At 40.6% G+C, this 21,776-nt stretch overlaps 1 protein-coding gene across 1 annotated transcript; it reads left to right on the forward strand.

The window, feature by feature from the left end:
- Nucleotides 1-2,917: 2,917 nt before the first annotated feature.
- LOC140706337 (uncharacterized) lies at nucleotides 2,918-21,776 on the forward strand. The gene is made up of 8 exons (XM_078391797.1): nucleotides 2,918-2,951; nucleotides 3,479-3,553; nucleotides 5,661-5,699; nucleotides 5,834-5,872; nucleotides 6,886-6,915; nucleotides 7,435-7,689; nucleotides 18,857-18,886; nucleotides 20,663-21,776. Exons 1-8 carry the CDS (start codon nucleotides 2,944-2,946, stop codon nucleotides 20,694-20,696), a joined length of 510 nt encoding a protein of 169 aa, XP_078247923.1. The 5' UTR covers nucleotides 2,918-2,943; the 3' UTR covers nucleotides 20,697-21,776.

Genomic DNA, 21,776 nt, shown 5'->3' on the forward strand with positions numbered 1-21,776 from the left:
CTGCCACAATACCCAGAAACCAATACAATCATGATTTGTCCTGCATTTCTTTCATATTGTGTTTATGGTTTTGGCCAAAAAAAAAAAAAAAAAGGTTGAGAATGGCTGGTCTAGATCACCTTCCCTGCGGTGTCCTGCTGAGGCAGTGGTGGCCCTCTTCGCTGTAGGAAGCAAGAGTTGGCCATGGCATCTTCTCACTGTGCCTCACAGAAGGGCCTGACCTGAAACCAGAGAGATACATAAAGTAAGACGGAACTAATTTTTCTGTTTGCCAATACTGGCTGAAATCCTGTTGTGCAGTTACACCTGCATCAGTAAAAGTTCTGGAAATGGCAGAAAAAAATGTGGCAGGATGGAAGTAGTATCCACAAAGTACTTCTGTAGGCATGTTGCACAACAGTCCCAGTGTGAACCATGTAATTATGTACATGTAATCACAATGTGAACTACCCAGTTGGGAGCAGTGCACCATGATTGGGAAGTGCACAACTACAATATGAACTGTGTGATTGACTGCACAGTACTGATTGGCTGGGTATAAGATGTGACACATATTTGCAGGCATAAATTTATCTTAGAAGAACTTGAACAAGAATTCAGCCATTCCAGAATGTCTTAAGGCAGATGTACTAATATAATATGCTTTTTCAGCTAGATGTGTTTTCATAATGTAATGCATGTTTTCTCTTCAGGGTGGACATGGTGGATCATATGGAAGCCAATATGGCCAGGTAAAATATTGTAAAAGGTGTATTCTATGCATCAAACATTACATGGAATAAGAATGGATGTATAAATGGAGGTGCTTTTAAACAAAGTAATGCATATTTTCTCTTCAGGGTGGACATGGTGGATCATATGGAAGCCAATATGGCCAGGTAAAATATTGTAAAAGGTGTATTCTATGCATCAAACATTACATGGAATAAGAATGGATGTATAAATGGAGGTGCTTTTAAACAAAGTAATGCATATTTTCTCTTCAGGGTGGACATGGTGGATCATATGGAAGCCAATATGGCCAGGTAAAATATTGTAAAAGGTGTATTCTATGCATCAAACATTACATGGGATAGGAATGGATGTATAAATGGAGGTGCTTTTAAAAAAAGTAATGCACATTTTCTCTTTAGGGTGGACACAGTGGATCATATGGAAGCCAATATGGCCAGGTAAAATATTGTAAAAGGTGTATTCTATGCATCAAACATTACATGGGATAGGAATGGATGTATAAATGGAGGTGCTTTTAAAAAAAGTAATGCACATTTTCTCTTTAGGGTGGACACAGTGGATCATATGGAAGCCAATATGGCCAGGTAAAATATTGTAAAAGGTGTATTCTATGCATCAAACATTACATGGGATAGGAATGGATGTATAAATGGAGGTGCTTTTAAACAAAGTAATGCACATTTTCTCTTTAGGGTGGACATGGTGGATCATATGGAAGCCAATATGGCCAGGTAAAATATTGTAAAAGGTGTATTCTGTGCATCAAACATTACATGGGATTGTAATGGATGTATAAATGGAGGCACCGTGTTTCCCCAAAAATAGGACAGGGTCTTATAGGGCTTATTTTCAGGGGATGTTTTTTTTTTCATGTACAACAATCTACATTTATTCAAATACAGCCATGTCATCCTCTTCTGGTTGCTGTACAATGGTGAAGGGCAGAGTTTCACTTAACTGGGGCTTATTTTTGGGGTATGGCTTATTTTCGGGGAAGCAGGGTATAAACTGGAAAATAAATGTGTATTTTATGCTTCTTTCCATTCTTCAGTACATCAAGTAGATTGATACAAATGTACTAAGTGAAATATTGTTTCAGCAAGAAACCACTGTTTTCTTTGAAGTAAAACATGTCTTATGTTTAGGGAGGACAAAGTGAATCATATGGAAGCCAACATGAACAGGTAATTTCCTAAAATGTATAACACATTGCACATGATAGTAATGGGTAGTAAATCTGGAAACAGAGGCTTGAATCCAATTGGTAGCTTAAACTAGAGTGGATCCAATACGTCACTGGGATTTATATGAGGATACGAGGAATAAGAATTGATTTTTCCATTCAGCAAATGATTCAGCAGGTCAACTCTAGCTAGAACTACTAATTTGGCTGGGAAAACACAAGAAACTAGAATAACAGTGTGTTTTATGCTTATTTTTGCCCTTCAATATAGAAAATAACTTTGATATAAATATGCTAAGACACTATGCATTCCAGCAACAAAGGTTTTTTTTTTTCAAAAAAAGGTAATTGTTTTCTAAACAGGGTGGATCATATGGAGGCAACACCCATTATGGACAGGTAAAGACTTGAACTTATTCTATTCTGAAATATGGAACTTAGATTTATTCAGATATACTAAGGTCATGTGGTGGTTTGGCAACAAATCTAGTTGCGTTGAGTCCTTTTGGGGAGAAAAGAGGGCCAAACATGAAACGAATGAACAAATACATCAATACTTTTAAAAGAAGAAACTGTTTTCTGACCAGGGTGGACCATATGGGGGAACCACGTGGTGGGGGTGGCCAATAAGAACAGGTAAAACTTTTTACACCATATATTCAATATGTAACTCACACTGTAGAAATAGATAGTACACACAGAGATATATAAAATAAAAAACAAGTATTGTGTTAGGATGAACAAGATAGATTTTATGGCAGCCAATATGTAAAATACTGTTTTTGTGTGTTTTGATATATACCATTTTGTTTATATAAGATTAATATGTCACATATAATATGTGTTTAGAGTACATGGATATAGAAAATGAAATATAAATAAGTCTCATGCTTATCTCTGCAGTTGACTATAAAGATATATTAGAAAGATATCTTTCCAATATATTATTAGAAAGATACATTAAGAAATATCTTTTTGTAATTTTCTGTTTTCTGTACAGGGTGGATCATATAGCAGCAGCCAATATGGTCAGGTAAACACAGTTTAAAATATGCCACATGTGCAATATATAGCAAATTAACAATATAATGTACACAGATGTAGAACATACAATGCATTTTTCTGCTTCTTTCTACTCCTGAAGTAGCTTACAGTGCAATCCTACAGAAGTGTCAAGTGGAGATGAAATAGGAAAATGAGATCTGGCACATCACAAGCCCTGCTCCAATCCAAAGCCCCGCTAGGGAGAAGTCTGTGGGGATAAGGAGGTTTACAAGCAGATCCCACCCTTCCACCATCGTACCTGGCAGTGTTGCTGCCTGAGTCAAGTGGGGGTGCCTGGAATGCTTACAAGCCCCTCTACCAAGAGATAGCCTCTCTCACGGCGGGAGGAGACGGGTGCCCTATCCAAAGCAGACACACAGAGAGACAGTGTGTTAGACCTGTGGGGAACAGGATTGCTCTGTCCATGCAAATTACCTGTATTTTTGTAATATGCAGATAATGTGGTATTTTAACCACAAGCCTTTTTTTAAAAAAATTAATAATTTTCCTGTTCAGGATGGATCATATGGTGGTAGCCATGGCCAGGATGGACAGGGTGGATCATATGGCAGCAGCAGTCAACATGGAAAGGTAAAAGCTACTTTAATATGTATTGCTTTTAATACATACAACTAAGGGTTCTGTAAAAGCTGTATATAAGTCTCAGTTAGATTGCATGCATCTTCTTAGTGTATGGAACTGCTATTGTGATCTAACCTTTACAGTTTTTACAGAACCCTTTTGTAATCTTGGACAGCAGCATCTTCCTGCTTGTTTAAAGTGTCTGGAGCTCAGTTCAAGCTGTTAAAAAGCCTCGAGGCCCAGGAAATTAGCAACAAAATACCAGTTTCTGAAAACTGCTCAGCTAATATGCATAATATTATGCACACATCCTGGTTCCACAGATAAAAAAAAGGGGGGGGGGAGAATGGGAGCAAAACAGAAAGGAAGGAAGGAGCTTCAAACTGGTACAGTAACAGAAATTAGGGCTATCCCAAGGAATTTTTCTACCTGAGTCAGAGGAGCCCATACCAACTATCAAAATCTTTGGGATCATGGCTTCCCAGATTACTTTACCAATGAGGGAGAAAATCTCCCAAGTGCTCCTTCCCTTCCCTGACAGTGAAAACACTAGTATATGTTAAATAGCTAATCATTAGCCAGCTTCCTGTGGCTGAGGGCAGCAGGGAAATTCGAAGCCTCCTCCCACAGCAGGACAGGAGACAGCAAAACAAAAACCACCCATCTTGACCTGAAATTGCAACTCTGCAGCACTTTAGCAATCACTAATCATAAAATCTCCGTGCTACATCTTGTATGCAAATATACCACCAGGCCATTCAAATGGCTGTTCACAGCTTTTATTGACTTCTCCTCTACATTTGACACAATCACCAGAAACCGCCTGTGGGATAAACTCACAGAGACAAACATTGATAAGAGACTCCTAATCCTAATATAAGAACTATACTCCAACACAGTTGAGGGTAAGGATTAGCATAGATGGAAGGCTGACAGAGGAAATTCATACTAACAAAGGGGTAAAACAAGGGTGCTTACTTGCACCCCTTTTTTATGTTAATACTATTGTAACAGCTTTAAATCATCCAGATCATTTCCCCCCCTCAATTGGGAATTATAAGATTGCAAGCCTTATATATGCTGATGACATTGTACTATTATCTATGAACAAAAAGGGACTGAAGAGAAGCTTAAATAAACTCCAAGAGTTTAGCCACCTAGAGTAACTATAAATAAATTACACAAAATCTAAAGTGATGATTTTTAGAAAGTATCCCCCCAAATTTATTTAGCTGGACTATAGGCGAAAATAAAATAGAACAAGTCCAGACCTTCAAGTACCTAGGAATGCATTTTGATGAGAAAAACTGCTGGAAATTCCAGATAGAGCATGAAAATACCTGTTCAGAAATCTAGCCATGCTGTGGTCAAATATCTGAGCAGAAGGCAAGCAAAGGTAGAAATAATCATAATAAGTCATTGGTAGAGACAGGCACAAACCACCAGTTCATTGGAAGGCCAAGCAGATGTCTGGCACTTCCCAGCTCCAGCTCCTCTGGTGGGCACTCATACAGAGGCAGTGCCCAGGCTTCCCTGCCCTACCTCCTCCAGGTGCTCACCAGAGTAGGCAGGGCTAGGAAGCACTGAGCACCTGTTTGGCCATCCAGTGAACTGGTACGAACTGCCAAACCCAAAACCATGGTACATCCCTATTAATTGGTTATGGAGAACTCTTATTGGCAGACTCTATGGTGAGTGGGATACACATAAAAATCAATTGATTTCAAATTGATTTAAATTGGAAATTTCTAAACATAACTACACCCATGCTCAGGAACCAAGTATGCACACATACATAGCATGGTCAGAAAAATCAGCAGCAATGTTCAGTGATGAGGAGTGACTGGATGGTTACTAAGTCACTCATTCTGTCTCCTGAGTAACTGATGGTGTGACTGCCCATTTTCCGATCCATGCTGCAGCACACAGTGTAATGGCTGGGTCAGCAAAGAAATCGTGCATGCAGCGTGTGTTTCCATGCACAAGTCTTCATCCAACTAGAGACAAGACATGCAGAAGCTACCACTTGCATGCAAACAGTTTGGGGTACCAACATTTTCTTATTCTCCAAAGAAGAGCCAAGCCACAGAAACAATAGATCCCTAATCTTTTACAGAACAACTCTTCCTCAGGAGGGAGTCAGTCTGGTGGACAGGTAAGAATTACACCCCTTCGCTGAATCAGGGTGAAAGAGTTTTATTATTTTTCAAATAAAATGCAAGCCACAAAATAGACGGCTTGGCCTAAAGCACCTGGAACGGAGAAAAAACAATTCCTAATCTTTTACAGAACTCGACTTCTCCAGGAGGCAGCCAGACTGGTGGACAGGTAAGAAATTAAAGGCAGCAGGAGGCAGAAGTCCTGGGGAAACGCAACACTTCAATCAATATCCATTTTCACCATTGACTGTCAACATGCTGTTAGCACAGAAACAGATTGCATGCATGTTCCTCTTTAGCACCACACATGCTCCATTCCCAGGTGACTTGTTCAAGCACTCATAAACCCTAGATCTGCTTAGTGTCACCAAGTTTGCAATATTGTTAACCTGTACACCAACGGTAGAAGTGACAACTAAGATAGACCTGTCCTGAACAGAACTGCAAGGGACCAACACCTCCTTATTTTGCAGTGGCCAATCAAAAATCAAAATCATTTCCAAACTACAGGAAGTGTGATTAGTTCCTCCTGTGAGAAGCAGACATAATTCAGCACTTAACTGATTTCCTTGTTTAAATGCCATGCTATCTGTAATGTACATATAGTATGACTCACAGTTGAGAAAGGAATGTTAAAAAGTAACTTTACTAAGTTCTTATCTGGAGGCAGGTAGCCTTATTTCCTCACTGCTATGATTGTTAATTGCATTAAATACTGGTGCAAGGTAACATTATTGATGATGATGATGATGATGATGATGATGATGATGATGATGATGATGATGATGATGATGATGATGATGATGATGGTGGTGGTGGTGGTGGTGGTGGTGGTGGTGGTGGTTGTAAATATATTACCTGATAAAAGGACATTTTTGAGCCCTGCATAGTTTAGGCTTGCAGTCTAATATACTTACATAATAAAGTACAATATAATTAAAACTCTGTGGAAGAAAATGAAAATATTGACAATGAAACGTTAGCAAAGTTGGAGAATACAATACATCTTAAGGAATCATAGGCTGAATTTTTGCTACTAGAAATGCAGGACATTTCATAAATTCTAGTAATAAGCAAACAATAAGTCTTAGTCTGAACAAAAGTCTTCCCTAAATCTTTTATTCTGGTAAGAATCTCCTTTCAGTCAAGAAATCACATGTGTATTTTCTATTTTCCTTATAGGGTGGATGTTATTGCCCTGGTGGATTTTCAGTAAGTACTTACTGCCTGCTACATTAGGTTTCTCCATGGATGCAGGCTCTGTTTCCATGAATCAGCTTCTTTACAAAACTTTGGATCCCTCCCAAACTAGAGGAGCAAATGTTACTTATTGTAGTTCTCCATCTAAACTCTTAGCATGTTGATTATTAAATGTTTTGAAATAAACATTTCAACATTCCAAAATAAGAAGCACTAACATGAATGTTCCATCCTGCTATGTCTTCTACGCCACATGAGACTTCTGTGTATTTTTATATGTGTAACATAACAGGAAGGCCATAAAATGGGAATGAATATTTTTTTTAAAAAAAAATTGAGGACTCATCCCTTTTTTAGGCATTGGTCAATCAGTAAATTACAAATTAGAAATCACTTATATTTCTTACGGTGGACAAGGAGCCAGTAGTAGATAAGTAAGGAGTAGTCTTAGCAGTACTGATAATTTGGCATGAATTGCCTCTAGAGGTGAAGAATGAGCACATGCATGAAAAAATGGCTTGTGTTTTTCAGGGCTCTCAATCTACAACTAGCCAATATGGAGGCAGCAGCCAGTATGGTGGCGGACAAGGAAGCCAATATGGCGGCAGCAGCCAATATGGTGGTGGACGAGGAAGCCAGTATGGTGGTGGCAGCAGCCAATACGGTGGTGGACATGGAAGCCAATATGGTGGCAGCAGCCAATATGGTGGTGGACGAGGAAGCCAATACGGTGGTGGATATGGAAGTCAATACAGTGGTGGACGAGGCAGTCAGTATGGTGGACAAGTAAGGAACATTTTGAACCAGAATTTACATTTTAATGCAATGTCCAGTCTTCTGATCATAGAAGGAAATTTGAAATAATGGCTGAAATTCTGTTACTTTGTTACACAAAAGTTGTAACTTTCCACCATCCCTACACTGGGAGTTTCAATTGTGCAGAAGCTCCAAGAACCCTAGAGAATCCAAGCAGTGACTCCTTCATTGTCATCTAGAAATGATAGAATGTTACACTTTTTGTGTAACAAAGCAACAGGATTTCAACAAATATTGCTTTAACAACAGATGGAGTATACAATACAAAGACAGTTAAATTAGTTAATATAATAGAAGCAGATAAGAAACTAGTATGGGGACATCATAACTCAAATGTGATGTAGAAATTCTGTAACTGCAGCTCATGTCTCAATTTTTAGTAAGTAGCTGGATTTTGGGTGAGGGGTGCTGATTTAGATCAGGACTGATTGGTGGGGAAGGCTCTGTGCCAGTTTCCTGGAGGAAATCTTTTTTCTGCTGAACTGCAGATTGCAGAGGAAAATGTATAGATGCCTATTTTGCACCTGCATTGTGACTGAAGGGGAGCAAATTGAAATAAAGACTGGGGTCACGAAGAGTCGGACACGACTAAAGGACTAAACGAAACGTGGGAATGAAAGAATTAATCATTCTCTTCCTAGTCAACTGCCTCCATCTAAATCCAGATTCTATAAAGATGGCAGGAACTCCAGCCAGATAACTGTGTTCTCCATTTTGCCCCTAGTATTAGGTAGCTCAGCTAACTTCTGAGCATCCGCTAAGAATCCTACAAAATTTCATAGACCTCTAGGGAAAAATCAGAAGCCTGTGTTCATCACAGCTGGCATTTACCCTAGTAAAGAGTTAACTCCAGAAAGAAATCAAGCAATCAAGCATCACAGACAATCATATCAAAATTTATCTGGGTATCAAAGTATAAGTCTTTTTATTGCTGTAATAATTTCAGGCAACATCCGCTTGTCTATTTCAACAAGCTTTATTTATTTACATTGCTTCTGCGTTTCATATACTTCAGAAAAGTAATCTCACAACCATGAGAAAAGCTGTAAGCACAAATATTGAAAAATATGTCCTTGCAGCTTATGAAAAGTTACAGATGTGATTTCCATCCAAACAGTCTCACAACTGTGAGAAGTTGCAGGCATTTAAATATAAAACTTGAGATGCAGACAGAATAAAAATCATGTTTGAATCCAAAAATGAAAGAGATTATTAGCATAAAGAGGCACATTAAAACAGCAGACAATATCATCATTTTAAAATAAAAGGTATTACAACTTTAAGTAACCTTTAGCCTTAAAAACATATTAAAAATACTAAAAATGTTAACAGAAAAAATTCTTCAAGAAAATAACTTCTTAGTTTGTAAGCGTATTATTATGCTCAAAATATTTCTAAATGCTTACCTCTCTGCCAGTTAAAATCTATGGAGGAAAATCCATGACTACTGTGTCTTTTCTCTATGCTGTTTCGTTATCCTTTTCTCTCCTCTAACAATGCTTGTCTGGCATCATTTTCACTCCTTAATCTGGCTATCTGTTCTCAATTATTTTTATGCCATTTTATGATTGGGTTGTGTAGCAAAGTTAAGCAATTCCTCCTTTTTGGCAGGATTAACCACAGGAACCTTATTTTTATCAACCAAACCTTTATTAACAAAGTTAGTGGGAGAATCAAAGATAACCTCAGTAGGTCCAACGGGGCCAGCCTCTAACAGAAATTCTGTCCAAGATAGTGAGAGTCCGTAATTCAATTCCTTGTCCCTTATCACAGGAAGCCTCCTAACCTCTCTTGGTCGGTTTTCTCACGGGGCCGCTCTTCACCACACAGATGGTCCCAAAACAGGGGTGATGAGCCCAGCCTCCCTCTTGAGTTGTTGGAGTGGATGGAATCAGTTCTGGACAGACCACCTTCCTCCAAGGACCTTTTCCCCACGGATACACCTGGGCAGAGTGTGGCCCTCCAGATGTTGCTGAACTGCAAATCCCAACATTCCTCACTGTGTGGGCTAGGCCCAACTCTCCTCGCACTATTGGCTGTGTGGGCTAGGAATTATGGGAGGTGCAGTTCAGCAACATCTGGAGGGCCACATTTTGCCCACCCCTGAGTCGTAAACGGTCCATTCTAAGGGGTCAGGCTCTCCCAGCTGCACTTCTATATCATGACCTCCTCACCCTCGCCCGAATCTGCCACTTCTCTCTTTCTTCACCTCCTTTCTTCCTGGCACATTAAACATATATGGTCCCTCTTCCTCCTCCTTCTTTTCTCTTTCTGGGCTAACCCACTCTTCTGACCCCCAGCTTTTCCTCATCTTCTTTTCTTCCCCCTTTGTCATCAAAAATCCCACAATTCCTTCTTCTTTTCCCGCCCCTTTTATCTCTCTCTCTCTCTCTCTCTCTCTAGCTCCTCCTCCTCCATTTAGATCTTCCATCTTTCTAGTCACAGTGAGCATAATATTGTTACCTCCTCCAGCCTCAGATGTATGAAGGGACGGCTCACTCCCTTCTTTAACTGTCACTTCAGCCTTCACTTTACACTTTTTCTGTCCTTCACCAACCATAAACAATTTCTACTCACTCAGGTTTTACAACAGTATCTCACACCAGAATGTTCTAACGTAACAGAAAATCCCATAGACTCTGCATACACTCTAATTCCTGGGCTAGGAATAGCTATGTCAGCAAGCGCCTATGTTCTGAGTACTTCCTGCTACCCTATCATGGATGCCAGACTAGCGTTACCGTGACAGTTTTAAAACATATATATTGTGGATTTACATTTTTTATAAAATGGCACTATAAAGTTACTCCTTTTTCATTCATTCATTACTTTGTTTGCTTCCACACATTAAACTGACAGGTTTGAATTAAATTCCTTCGCAGTGTATTTATACAGTGTGACCTTATTCCTAGACTCTGCTGGAAAACAGGCCAAATATCTCACAGAGTGTTTTTGTAAACAACTGGTCAAGTCACAGTTTTAAAAGAACTTTCATTTTCAGGGCATTCCCTTTAATAATTTTTAACACCTAATAAACACAATTTTTCAAATGCTGACACAAGTACAGAGTGGGTTGTGATGGGAAGAAATCATAACTTTTCTTTTTACAGCATCACAGCAGTGCACAAGTTAGATATTTCATCAAGACTCTTCACATATTTTCATAGAAATGTTGGTATTTGCATTAAAAATTATGATCTTTTCCCAATTCCTTTTTGGTTCTACAGAGTTCCCCATATGGAAATATAGGACGAGGCAGTCAGTATGGTGGACAAGTAAGGACTACTCTCAAATGAATTTATTAGGGCTTAGTCAATTTAATTGTTTAGATTTTTAGTTGATTAATTATTCTAAACATGAATGACATTTCCATTACTTACCTCACTACCTTAACATCTTGATGATTAACCACATCCTCACTCCCAATTTTTTAATAGTTGCCTATACAGTAGGTCTCCCGTATCTGCAGGATTGTTGTCCAGTATTTTAGCTATCCAGCTATTCAGCTATGATTACAACATACAAGGAGGTGGGCCTTGTGGCCTTTGTCCCACCTCCTTATATGTTGTATATGCAGGGTTCACAATTATTTAGTCTCAGGCATTTGCAGTAGATTGTGGAACAGATCTCCCATGGATACAGGGTCCCGCTGTACATTTGAAAAGTCCGGATTTTTAATATATGAAATAGCTGAGATCATGGGTGAAGTACTTTCTGCTGTATTTTTTAAATCAGTGTTTTCAAATAATAATCTAATATTGACAATAGTTATTGTGACTTCAGTAGATTTCCCATTGCATTTCTGGCTGCACTTACTGAACTTAGCACAGCTTCCTTAAAAGCAAATGTGCATAGTCCCATACTGTCATTCTTTACAATATTACATCAACCTGATATTGCAGCAGTACCTCTTTCCCATTTCTTCATAATTATTTATTTAGTTATTTAATTTAATCATTCTCAGACTGAAAACTAGGAAATCCCAAGCAACTCAGAACCAATGCTTGGTAAACTTACCTTTTTTGGACTACAGTTCTCAGAATCCCGCAATCAACATAGCTGCTGATTGAAGAATTTTAGAGTTGTAATTTTAGAGTCCCTGGAAATACTTCTTCCAGGCTCTGCTCCAAATTTTGACAGAGGCTTCTCAAAAAGAGGAGATCAGAGAAGAAGACACTGACTACTGGTGCTCTGCAACACATTTCTACAAAGTGGGAAAGGGGCTCATCCTCAAATTTTGGAATGAGGTACTGCCCTGGTAAGACTTTAGGCTGACGATGCTGCAAAATGCAGGTGACTGCATTTTAAGTCTCAGGCTCTGCTTCTGTTGGGTTACAGGCAGAACCAACAAATGTGCTCAGTGCCCATGAGAACTAAGTGTGCAGTGGTTCTACAGTAGATACCCCAACATTCCTTGGCAAACAGAGAGTTTGCCCAGGATCCAAAGTTTGAAAATCACAGGCTTTATTTGTTTGGATGTCTAGACTGTGCCATTCTTAGGTTTTAGGGAGAAATTTGTTTTCTTCTTCTAATGTCAAAATTGCAATTATATTGTTTATGCCACAAAAGTCTATATCCCATCCCTACAAAAAAAAGAAAGAACTTGCATACTGATCCTGAATATACTTACAGTGGTGCCTCGACCTACAACCATCTTGACTTGCAACCAATTTGAGTTACAACCAGCTCCGGTGGCAACATTTTGCTATAACTTGCAACCCATGCTTTGAGATACAACCAGAAAAGGGCCTCTTTTCCCCATTGTTCCCTCCCTCCCTCCTTTCCTGCTGTTTTTTTAACCTTAGAGGACATCTTAGGTTTTTAAAAAAAGTCTTCCCCAGTGGACGGATTAACCGCTTTTGCATTAGTCCCTGTTTTTAGTCCCTGCTGGAATGGGGTTTTGTTTGTTTGTTTTAGACTCTAAACTCTCTCTCTCCCCCCAATTGTCTTCTCTCTCTCTATCCTCTCTCTTTTTGTGCCTAAAAGCACAAACCTTTGTCTATGTACCCCAGTTGTGACAACCCCAGACCTACTGGAGTATACCACACTTTAATTAAGCTGCCACCAACCATTCCCTATAAGAAGTCACACAGACCAGGAATGGATTTTTAACAAACAAAAGAACAAGGTTTATTTAAATAACAAACAGGGTAAATAAAAAGATCAAGTCAATAAGATACTGTAACGTGGCTTAGTCTCAATCATACATACATCAGATTGGTTCACACAGAACCCTTTAAAGTAAAGCACAAACCCTGAACCTATCAGTTCTGGCTACCTATAAAGAAACCTGAACCTATCAGGTAGGTACTGACTGACACACAGTTGTACCCAGTCTGACACACAGACTCCAACTCCTCAACTCCACACCAGCTCTAACTATATATACAGTACAGCTCCTCCCCCTGATGTCCCGCCTTCCACTCCCCATAGGATGGAACTTTCCCTCCAAACCCATGACAGACAGGTACCATCAGTGCTGTATGTAACACCTCCCCTCTTTATAAGTTGTTTTGCAGGGGAAAAGCTAAAGTGCTTTTCTCCAAAAAAACAACCAGGATCAAAACATATAACAGTTATACATTAACACAATCCCATACTTACACTCTAGGTTAAACATATCAATTAGGCATTTAAACATTAACATTTACCATACATTAAATTACCTTTATTAATACAAACCAAGCATGCTTAATAAACAGGTACAATTAACTTTTGGTCACCAAAATATACATAGTCCATGTTTCTTCGCCGTCTTCACTCTTCGGGTCTTCTTGACAAGGCGTCAGCAACACAGTTCATTGACCCTCTGACCACCTTCACTTCAAAGTCATAATCTTGCAGGTTTAAAGCCCACCTCATAAGTTTACTATTGTGGGTTTTCATTGTCTTTAACCACTGCAGTGGTGAGTGGTCAGTGCACAGAATAAAATGTCTTCCCCAGATGTAAGGCTTGGCCTTCTGGATCGCGTATACTATGGCCAGGCACTCCTTTTCCACGGTTGCCAAATGTCTCTCACCTTTCTGGAGTTTCCTACTCAGGTAGGACACTGGATGCTGGTCACCATTTTCATCCTCCTGGCAAAGAACTGCTCCTACCCCGCTGTTAGACGCATCGGTGTAGATGATGAACTCCCGGTCGAAGTCTGGAGCACGCAGCACTGGATAATTGATGAGCACCTCCTTCAACCTCCGGAACGCCTCCTCACAGTCGCTGGTCCACGGGATGCGGTCATCAGTCTTCTTCCGCGTCAGATCGGTCAGCGGAGTCGCCATCTCGCTAAACCTCGGGATGAACTTCCTGTAGTAGCCCACCAACCCAAGAACTGATTTGACTTTTTTCTTGGTGTTGGGTCTGGGCCAATCACGAACAGCTTCTATCTTGGCCCCTAGGGGTTTAATCACTCCTCCCCCTACTATGTGACCCAAGTATTTTATTTCTGGGCTACCCAGCTGCAATTTGTTCTCTTTGCAGGGCCTAGGCCAAAGCACTTCCTCCCCTGGGTTAAAGTGCCTCTCCCTGGTTTTCTGCTCATACCAGGTTTTCTTTCTGACCTTCTGAGCTTGCAGGTTCTCTGCTGCTAGCTCTAGGTTTCTCTTTAGGTCATTCATTAAAGAGTCTATATATGTCACAACATCTTGTGGGTCATCCTGGGTGATCTGTTCCCAATTTTGTTTGATTAAATCAAGTGGCCCTTTCACCCTTCTCCCAAACAAAAGTTCAAACGGACTGAACCCGGTACTGGCTTGTGGCACTGATCGATAAGCAAACAAAAGGGATTGCAGCTTCTGGTCCCAATTGTTTGGATTCTCTGCCAAGTAAGTCCTAATCATGCGCATCAGAGTCCCATTGAACTTCTCCATTAACCCATTACTTTCGGGGTGATAGGCAGTGGTTTCCTTGTGTTTAATTCCACAGATTTGCCATAACCGTTTCATGAGCTTCGATGTAAACGATGTGCCCAAATCTGTGATTATTTCTGAGGCAAATCCCATCCTGGACATATACCCCACCAAGGCATCTGCCACTGTGTTAGTTTCAATGTTAGTTAAGGGAATGGCTTCGGGGTACCTCGTGGCATGGTCCACAATGGTGAGAATGAACCGGTTCCCCCTCTTTGTGGCCTTGGGCAAAGGTCCCACAATATCCACTCCTATACATTTGAACAGGGTGTCAATCACAGGCAAAGGGCACAACTTCGCTTTGGTCCTGTCACGGTTATTCCCCTGCCTCTGACACACATCACATTGTTTACAGAACTCCTTGATCTGCTTCCCTATTTCAGGCCAGTAAAAATTCTGTGTGATTCTCTGCTGTGTTTTGTTCACCCCTAAGTGCGCAGCAAACATGTCAGAGTGCCCCCTTTGTAAGATCATGGGGCGATACTTTTCAGGTACCACTAGCTGACTTCTGATCCCATCTCCCCCTTTGGAGATATTCATCAGGGTCTCTCTATATAAAATTCCCTTTTTCTCATGAAATCTCGCTGGGGTTTCAGGTGTTAGCTGGGTGTCTGTCACCTGTTCAAAACACTTTTGGAGAGTGGCGTCCGCCTTTTGCTCTTGGCCAAACTTGCTGTCTGTGGTTAAGGTTTCCACCACAGCTTCGGAACTACCCTCATCTGCTTCCGTCTCGGGCTCTTCAGTACCCCCCTGAACTGTCCCCGTGGTGGCTTGTGAGCGTGTAATCACTAGCACCCGTTTCACATGTTCAGCCAGGTCATTTCCCACGAGCACGGCTGCTGGCAGAGTCGATGAAATCGCTAGCCGCCAAACTCCCCTCCAGCCTTGAAAGCTCACAGGTACCTCAGCTACTGGCAGTGAGATCACCTGTCCCTCAATCCCTGCCACCTTCAAGCTCTCATTTGGGATTATATACTCTCTAGGAATAATGTCTGGATGGCACAGGGTCACCTGGGAACAAGTATCCCTCAGCCCCCTATACTGATGGTCAAGTATTCCTACGTCCACCCCTGCGGTCTCAAACAACTGCGAATCTGTTCTCACTAGTAAGCAGCGCTTGACCTCCACAAGAGGACCATTTTCCCCAGCCTGATCAGCAGATGTAACTGTTCCAGATTGAGTAGCCATGGTAACAGGCTCCCTCAGTGACAAGGAGCTTTGCTCTTTCTGGACACAGAACACAGCTTTTGGCTTGGTTCCACTCAACTCATGAGGCAAATTTCCCTTTAGCTGCTTCAATTTCCCACACTCTGAGATTAGATGGCCCTTTCCTTGACAGAAATAACATTTTCTGCTGTATTTTGAGTCTTTCTCATCTGGTTTTGGTTTTCCCTCCAAAATCTGAGGTCTTTGTGGTTTCATGTCTGAGGGCTTCCCTTCAACATGGGCCCCTCCCCCTTGCTGGTTTTTCCCTGGTCCCTGAGAGTACTTGCTGTAGGTTTCTTTGGGTTTACCTACAGATTTCCCCTCAGCACCTAAGGGCTTTCTTATTTGGTAAATAAAATCTGCGATCTCTGCCGCCTCTGTCACAGATTTTGGTTTCCTTTCCCTCACCTGGAACTTCAGTTCCCCATGCAGGACTGAATAAAACTGTTCCAGCGCTATCAGGTCTTTGAGCTGCTGGAAGGTCTCTGTCCCCTCCTGAGACAGCCATTTCTCTAGCAGCCTCACCAGTTGGGCCCCCACTTGGGTAAAAGTCTGCTCTGGTTTCTTTGTGAGTGACCTGAATCTTTGCCTCAGCTGTTCAGCATTTATCCCATGTCTGGCAAACACCAGTTTTTTAAACTCAGCGAAGTCTTTCATCAGTTCCACTGGCATCTCTGCATAGACTTCTGCCAGGCTGCCACTGATTAAAGATCGCATAATAGTCATCTTCTCAGTTTCCCTTACTGAGAAGTCCACAAACGCTCTTTCCACAAGGGAAAAGAACACCTCAGGGCAATCTCCCTTGTGGTACACAGGGAATTTCTTCAGGTCAGTTTTAGACAGGCTGCCTTCCCCATTCCCTGGGTTCCCCTCATTATTATTGTTATTACTATTTCTATTCATTATCTCCAGCTTCTTCAGCTCAAACGCCATCCTTTCTTTTTCCAGAGCAATTTTCTCTCTCTCCCTCTCCATTTCAAATTGTCTTTGTTTCTCCCTTTCCTCCATTCTTTCTCTCTCTAATTCAAATTGTCTTTGTTCCTCCCTTTCCCTTTGCTCCATCTCCCTCACCCTCAGTTCATGCTGTTGGGCTAGGACCATTTTTCTGAGTTCTGGGTTCTGTTCTCCCGTGCTCTCATCCTGCACTGAGCCAAATTCCTCCTCAGAACCTTGGTCTACCTGTGGGTCTCTTATTTCACCCATTTCTGCCATTTGGCTTCGAGTCAAGGGCATAATCCCCCCAGAACAGGCTGCTTTCAAAAGTCAAGCCTCAAAATAAAGTGACGACTTTTTTCTTTTGCCTCAGGAACAGCCTTCTATAGATTGCTGCTGTTCCTTCAGCACTAACTTGCTACTGTTGCCAGGCAGAATCCACCCCCTCTGCTAGGCCTCTCAGCAGACAGGCTAGATCACTGTTACTTCACACAGCTTTGCCTCAGCCCTTTTCCCGCCAAAACAGGTTGCCTCAGAGCTCCCTAATCTAGTCTCCCCAATCTGAGTTGGCACGTTCTTCCACTAGCGTACCTCCCCGTGAGGTAAGCCTAGAAGATTACCTACGCGCTCTCAGATTTTCCCTGACTAGACCCCCCTTGCTCTGGGCACACTTGCCAAGGCTTTGCTGGACCACTGGACAACTGGACCAGTCGTATCCCACACGCTGGACACCAATCAATGTGACAACCCCAGACCTACTGGAGTATACCACACTTTAATTAAGCTGCCACCAACCATTCCCTATAAGAAGTCACACAGACCAGGAATGGATTTTTAACAAACAAAAGAACAAGGTTTATTTAAATAACAAACAGGGTAAATAAAAAGATCAAGTCAATAAGATACTGTAACGTGGCTTAGTCTCAATCATACATACATCAGATTGGTTCACACAGAACCCTTTAAAGTAAAGCACAGACCCTGAACCTATCAGTTCTGGCTACCTATAAAGAAACCTGAACCTATCAGGTAGGTACTGACTGACACACAGTTGTACCCAGTCTGACACACAGACTCCAACTCCTCAACTCCACACCAGCTCTAACTATATATACAGCACAGCTCCTCCCCCTGATGTCCCACCTTCCACTCCCCATAGGATGGAACTTTCCCTCCAAACCCATGACAGACAGGTACCATCAGTGCTGTATGTAACACCAGTGATGACTTTCTTTCCTCTTTTCCCCATTGTTCCCTCCCTCCCTCCTTTCCTGCCCTTTTTTTAACTTTTAAAAAGGGCCAGAACAGATTAATCACATTTCAATGTATCCCTATGGGAAATGGTGCTTTGAGTTACAGCCAACTTGAGTTACAACCATCATCCCAGAACGAATTAAGTTTGCAACTCAAGGCACCACTGTACTTGGTCCTATGTCCACTTAACTGGGAGTAAACATAGTGGAACTAAAATCACCTCTGGAAAAAATTATATGAAATAGAAACACTCAGACTAACTACAGCAGAATACTGTTTCTGTGATATGCATATGTGTTTGTATATATGGGGAACTTTGGAAACCTGCCACCTTTCCCTAGGGCTGTGCAACACTAAACAGCCCAAAAAGCAGAAAAAGAGAGCCAGGGATTGGCAGAGGGCAGGATCAAAGGAAGGGGGGCTGTGGGCTATTGTATGGATCAAACCATATCACACTGAAGGGTCAGTGTGGGCACTGGCTTCAAAACAATTCATAGTCTCCATGTGATAACTTGCTCTGAACAGAGATGTAAAAGAGGCCGTGAATCAAGCCACAGCAAAGCCGGATTGTTGAACAAATTAAATGTCTGTGATTCTGTGCACATTTATTTGGAATATGTGCTTCACTTTCATGTAGAAACGTACCACATTTCCTCCTCAAAAAGAACATAGACCATATTTCATAATTCTGTTTAGAGACAAGAATGGTTTTGTAAGAAGAAAGGGGAACTACTTGGCTCCAGTGATATGGATCTTGGTCCAGAGGCAAGGTCCTGAGCCCGTGGGGGAGGGGAGGTGGAGATCTGTTGTACTAATTTGCATCTGCTTTGTTTTCCTCCAGGGTTATCAAGGTCATCAGTCTCATAACTCGGTAAGTACAGGGTTGCTGAAGTTATTCACTATTCCACTTTTCTCGTCTGACTCTTCCAATCAAATAATAACAATCACTTTTACAAGGTGGTACTGAGTCCGTCAGATAGATTGGAACCCATGTTTACTATTTTTAAAATATAGGCTTTCTTCTACTTTCTGTATTGAATTTATCAGCACCTTGAAATTATGTGCTGGAGGTTAAGGTAGCAGGCCCATGTTTCTTTTCATGTGTCTCCCTAGCTAGCTCATTCTCATAAACAGCAGGAATGGAAGAAATTAGGTTTAATAATAAAAGTGTGTGCAGGAGAGGACAGAACCTTCTCGTTCTTGCTGTGTTCCTTCAACTCATTGCTCCAGACACTTTCCCTATCCTGTTTAAAGCTCACTTCTAGCTTTGTAGCTCTTTGGACAAAAGTTGCTTGGTGGAGTGGACTGAGAAGTAAAACAGAGAGGACAAAATATTCAGAATCCCTTTCCTGCATACCTCATTTTATTGCTGAAGAAACCTCTTCTTTCTGTGGTGGTAGAACAAGCCATGCAAATTAAGCTTTCACTTGTTTTTCCCCTAACAGGTTTCCTCACATAATTTGTGGAATATGCAGTAGTGTAGTATATATATTTTATTTTTAAATAAATATTTGGAAAATATTTGAGATTCTCTCCTCAAAGACTTACACCGCCCACCAGCTTTCCATGACATACAGGTTAAGAAAACCTGTAAATCATGGAAATAAAAGGACAGATCACTGAGAGAAGAGAGTATGAGAAATGGACAGTTTTGGTAATGACAGGAAACAGTAGAGTTCTTCTACCATGTATATGGAGATTGAATGGACTGTATCACTTCATAATGCAGGCAAAGATGCCATTTTAAATGTTCTGCATTAAAAACCTCAGGATATTTTAAACCAACATGCACATGGGGAAATGTTATATTTTGGCTTGTTCTGTCCCATAGTTTCATACTTATGGATAGATTTTTTAAAAAAATTCTGGGAAGCATTTAAGAGCTGTAATTCCCCCTACCTGCAGGCTGAAATGAAACAGTCATTTTCATCATCTCAAACGCAGGCTTTGTTCCTAAAAGGCTTACATAAAAGACCTATTGTACAGTTGAAAAGAAAGGTAGTCAGCCATTACAATCAAGCTGTATTATTCAGGATGACAGAAATCTAAGCAGACTAAAAAAAAATTTCCAAAAGGACCTCTTCAAACTCGAGAAAGAGGCAAAAAATGACAAATAAGATTCAGTGTACGTGCCAAGAGATACATACTAGGGCAAATATAATACTCTGATTGGAGCTAAACTGGCTGCAAGCATACAAGAAAAAGGAGGCTGGAACTTTCATGTAATGGATAACATACTGAAAACTTCAATGCAGTGGGCAGCATTTGCAAAATATATACGTATATGCAAATTGAATGTTAGGAATTATTGGGGGAAAAGATGGAAACATAATGCCATTATCACAATACTGTGATACAAATCTGCAGACTCACTGCATCAGGAATGCTACGCACTGTTCTGTTTGCTTCAACCTGAAAAGAACATTGTAGAACTTTGAAAAGGACAAACCGAAGTGGTTGAAGCATTTTCCTATGAGGCAAAGCTGAAGCATGCGTGGGCTTTTTAGTTTGGAAAAATATATGTGGAGAGCTAGGAATATAAGAATGAAAATGATGTAGCTATTGTAGAAAAAATGTTTCACCCTTTCTTACAAATGTTAGAGTGTGATACTAGGTTGATAAATAAAATATATTTATTCTGTTGCAGGATGCTGCTGGGAAACAGCCTGCCTTCATCCTAATAGTTTTCAGTGTTCTGAGTGTCTTTGGCTGTCTCTCCTTCAGTCATATCTAAATGGATGATGTAAACATGTGAAGCTATTCCAAGAAAGTGGATTGATGCCTTCAACACAACATTGTTATTAAAAGGGGGGGGGGGGAAACTGAGTCAAATTTATGGCTTGGTGAACTATGGCTGAAATCCTGTTTCTTAGTTCAGTGCAATGCAACTAGAGTAGGGCCACTGAATGAACAGAATGTATGGCAGAGCTGATACACCAAATCCTCAATGAATTCAATGGGGCTACTCTAGTTGTGACTCACTATATTAAGCACCAGGATTTCAGCCTATATATTCCATACCCACCAGTTAACACCATTATATGCCATGCCATGTAATCAACTTAGTTATCTTTCTTCCAGTGCACTGCGCTTTTATCCTGTCATGATGTGGGCATTTCATAACTAGATATATCATATCTCAACATTATGTTTCTTAAAATGTGATTAAGCTATCATGTTTATTTGATTTAGATTAGAATCTGATGATTCTGAAAAATCTAAGCAGTATAGGCCACAATTTGGTTACCATAATCAATATTAGCAGGATTAAACAAATCGTGGTCCCAGTGATGTGGTGGCTCAACAGATTGAGTGCCTTAAATTTATATGATGGTAATTTGGGTAATAGACTTTAATTTTCAGACATCAAATAGGACATCAGGAACGAGTACCCATAGTGCATCTATACTAACTAGCTTAGAAGCTAATACAAGAATTACGAGAGGAAAATTGAAGCAATATTTGGAAATTCTTTTATCATTAAAAAAACTTACTATGTTAGACTGGGAAATGTTATGTTAGACTAGGAAATTCCTCAGGGAAGGGTAAAAGGGCAGCATAGTAGAACAATTTATGGGAGGAGGGTTAAAAGTATGTCCCCCTTGTGATAGATCTTATAATAGTGATGTGAGGGCTAATTATATTCCATTTGGATATCAAGAACATTGTGCAAATGTGGGTTATCCCTGTGCTTATATTAGAATAATTTCAACATTTTAGTGATATCTCTTGAATATAGCAATAAAATTCTGTGATGTTTA

The sequence above is a fragment of the Pogona vitticeps genome, chromosome 4, assembly GCF_051106095.1.
Source record: "Pogona vitticeps strain Pit_001003342236 chromosome 4, PviZW2.1, whole genome shotgun sequence".
In the NCBI taxonomy this organism is placed as follows: Eukaryota; Metazoa; Chordata; class Lepidosauria; order Squamata; family Agamidae; genus Pogona; species Pogona vitticeps.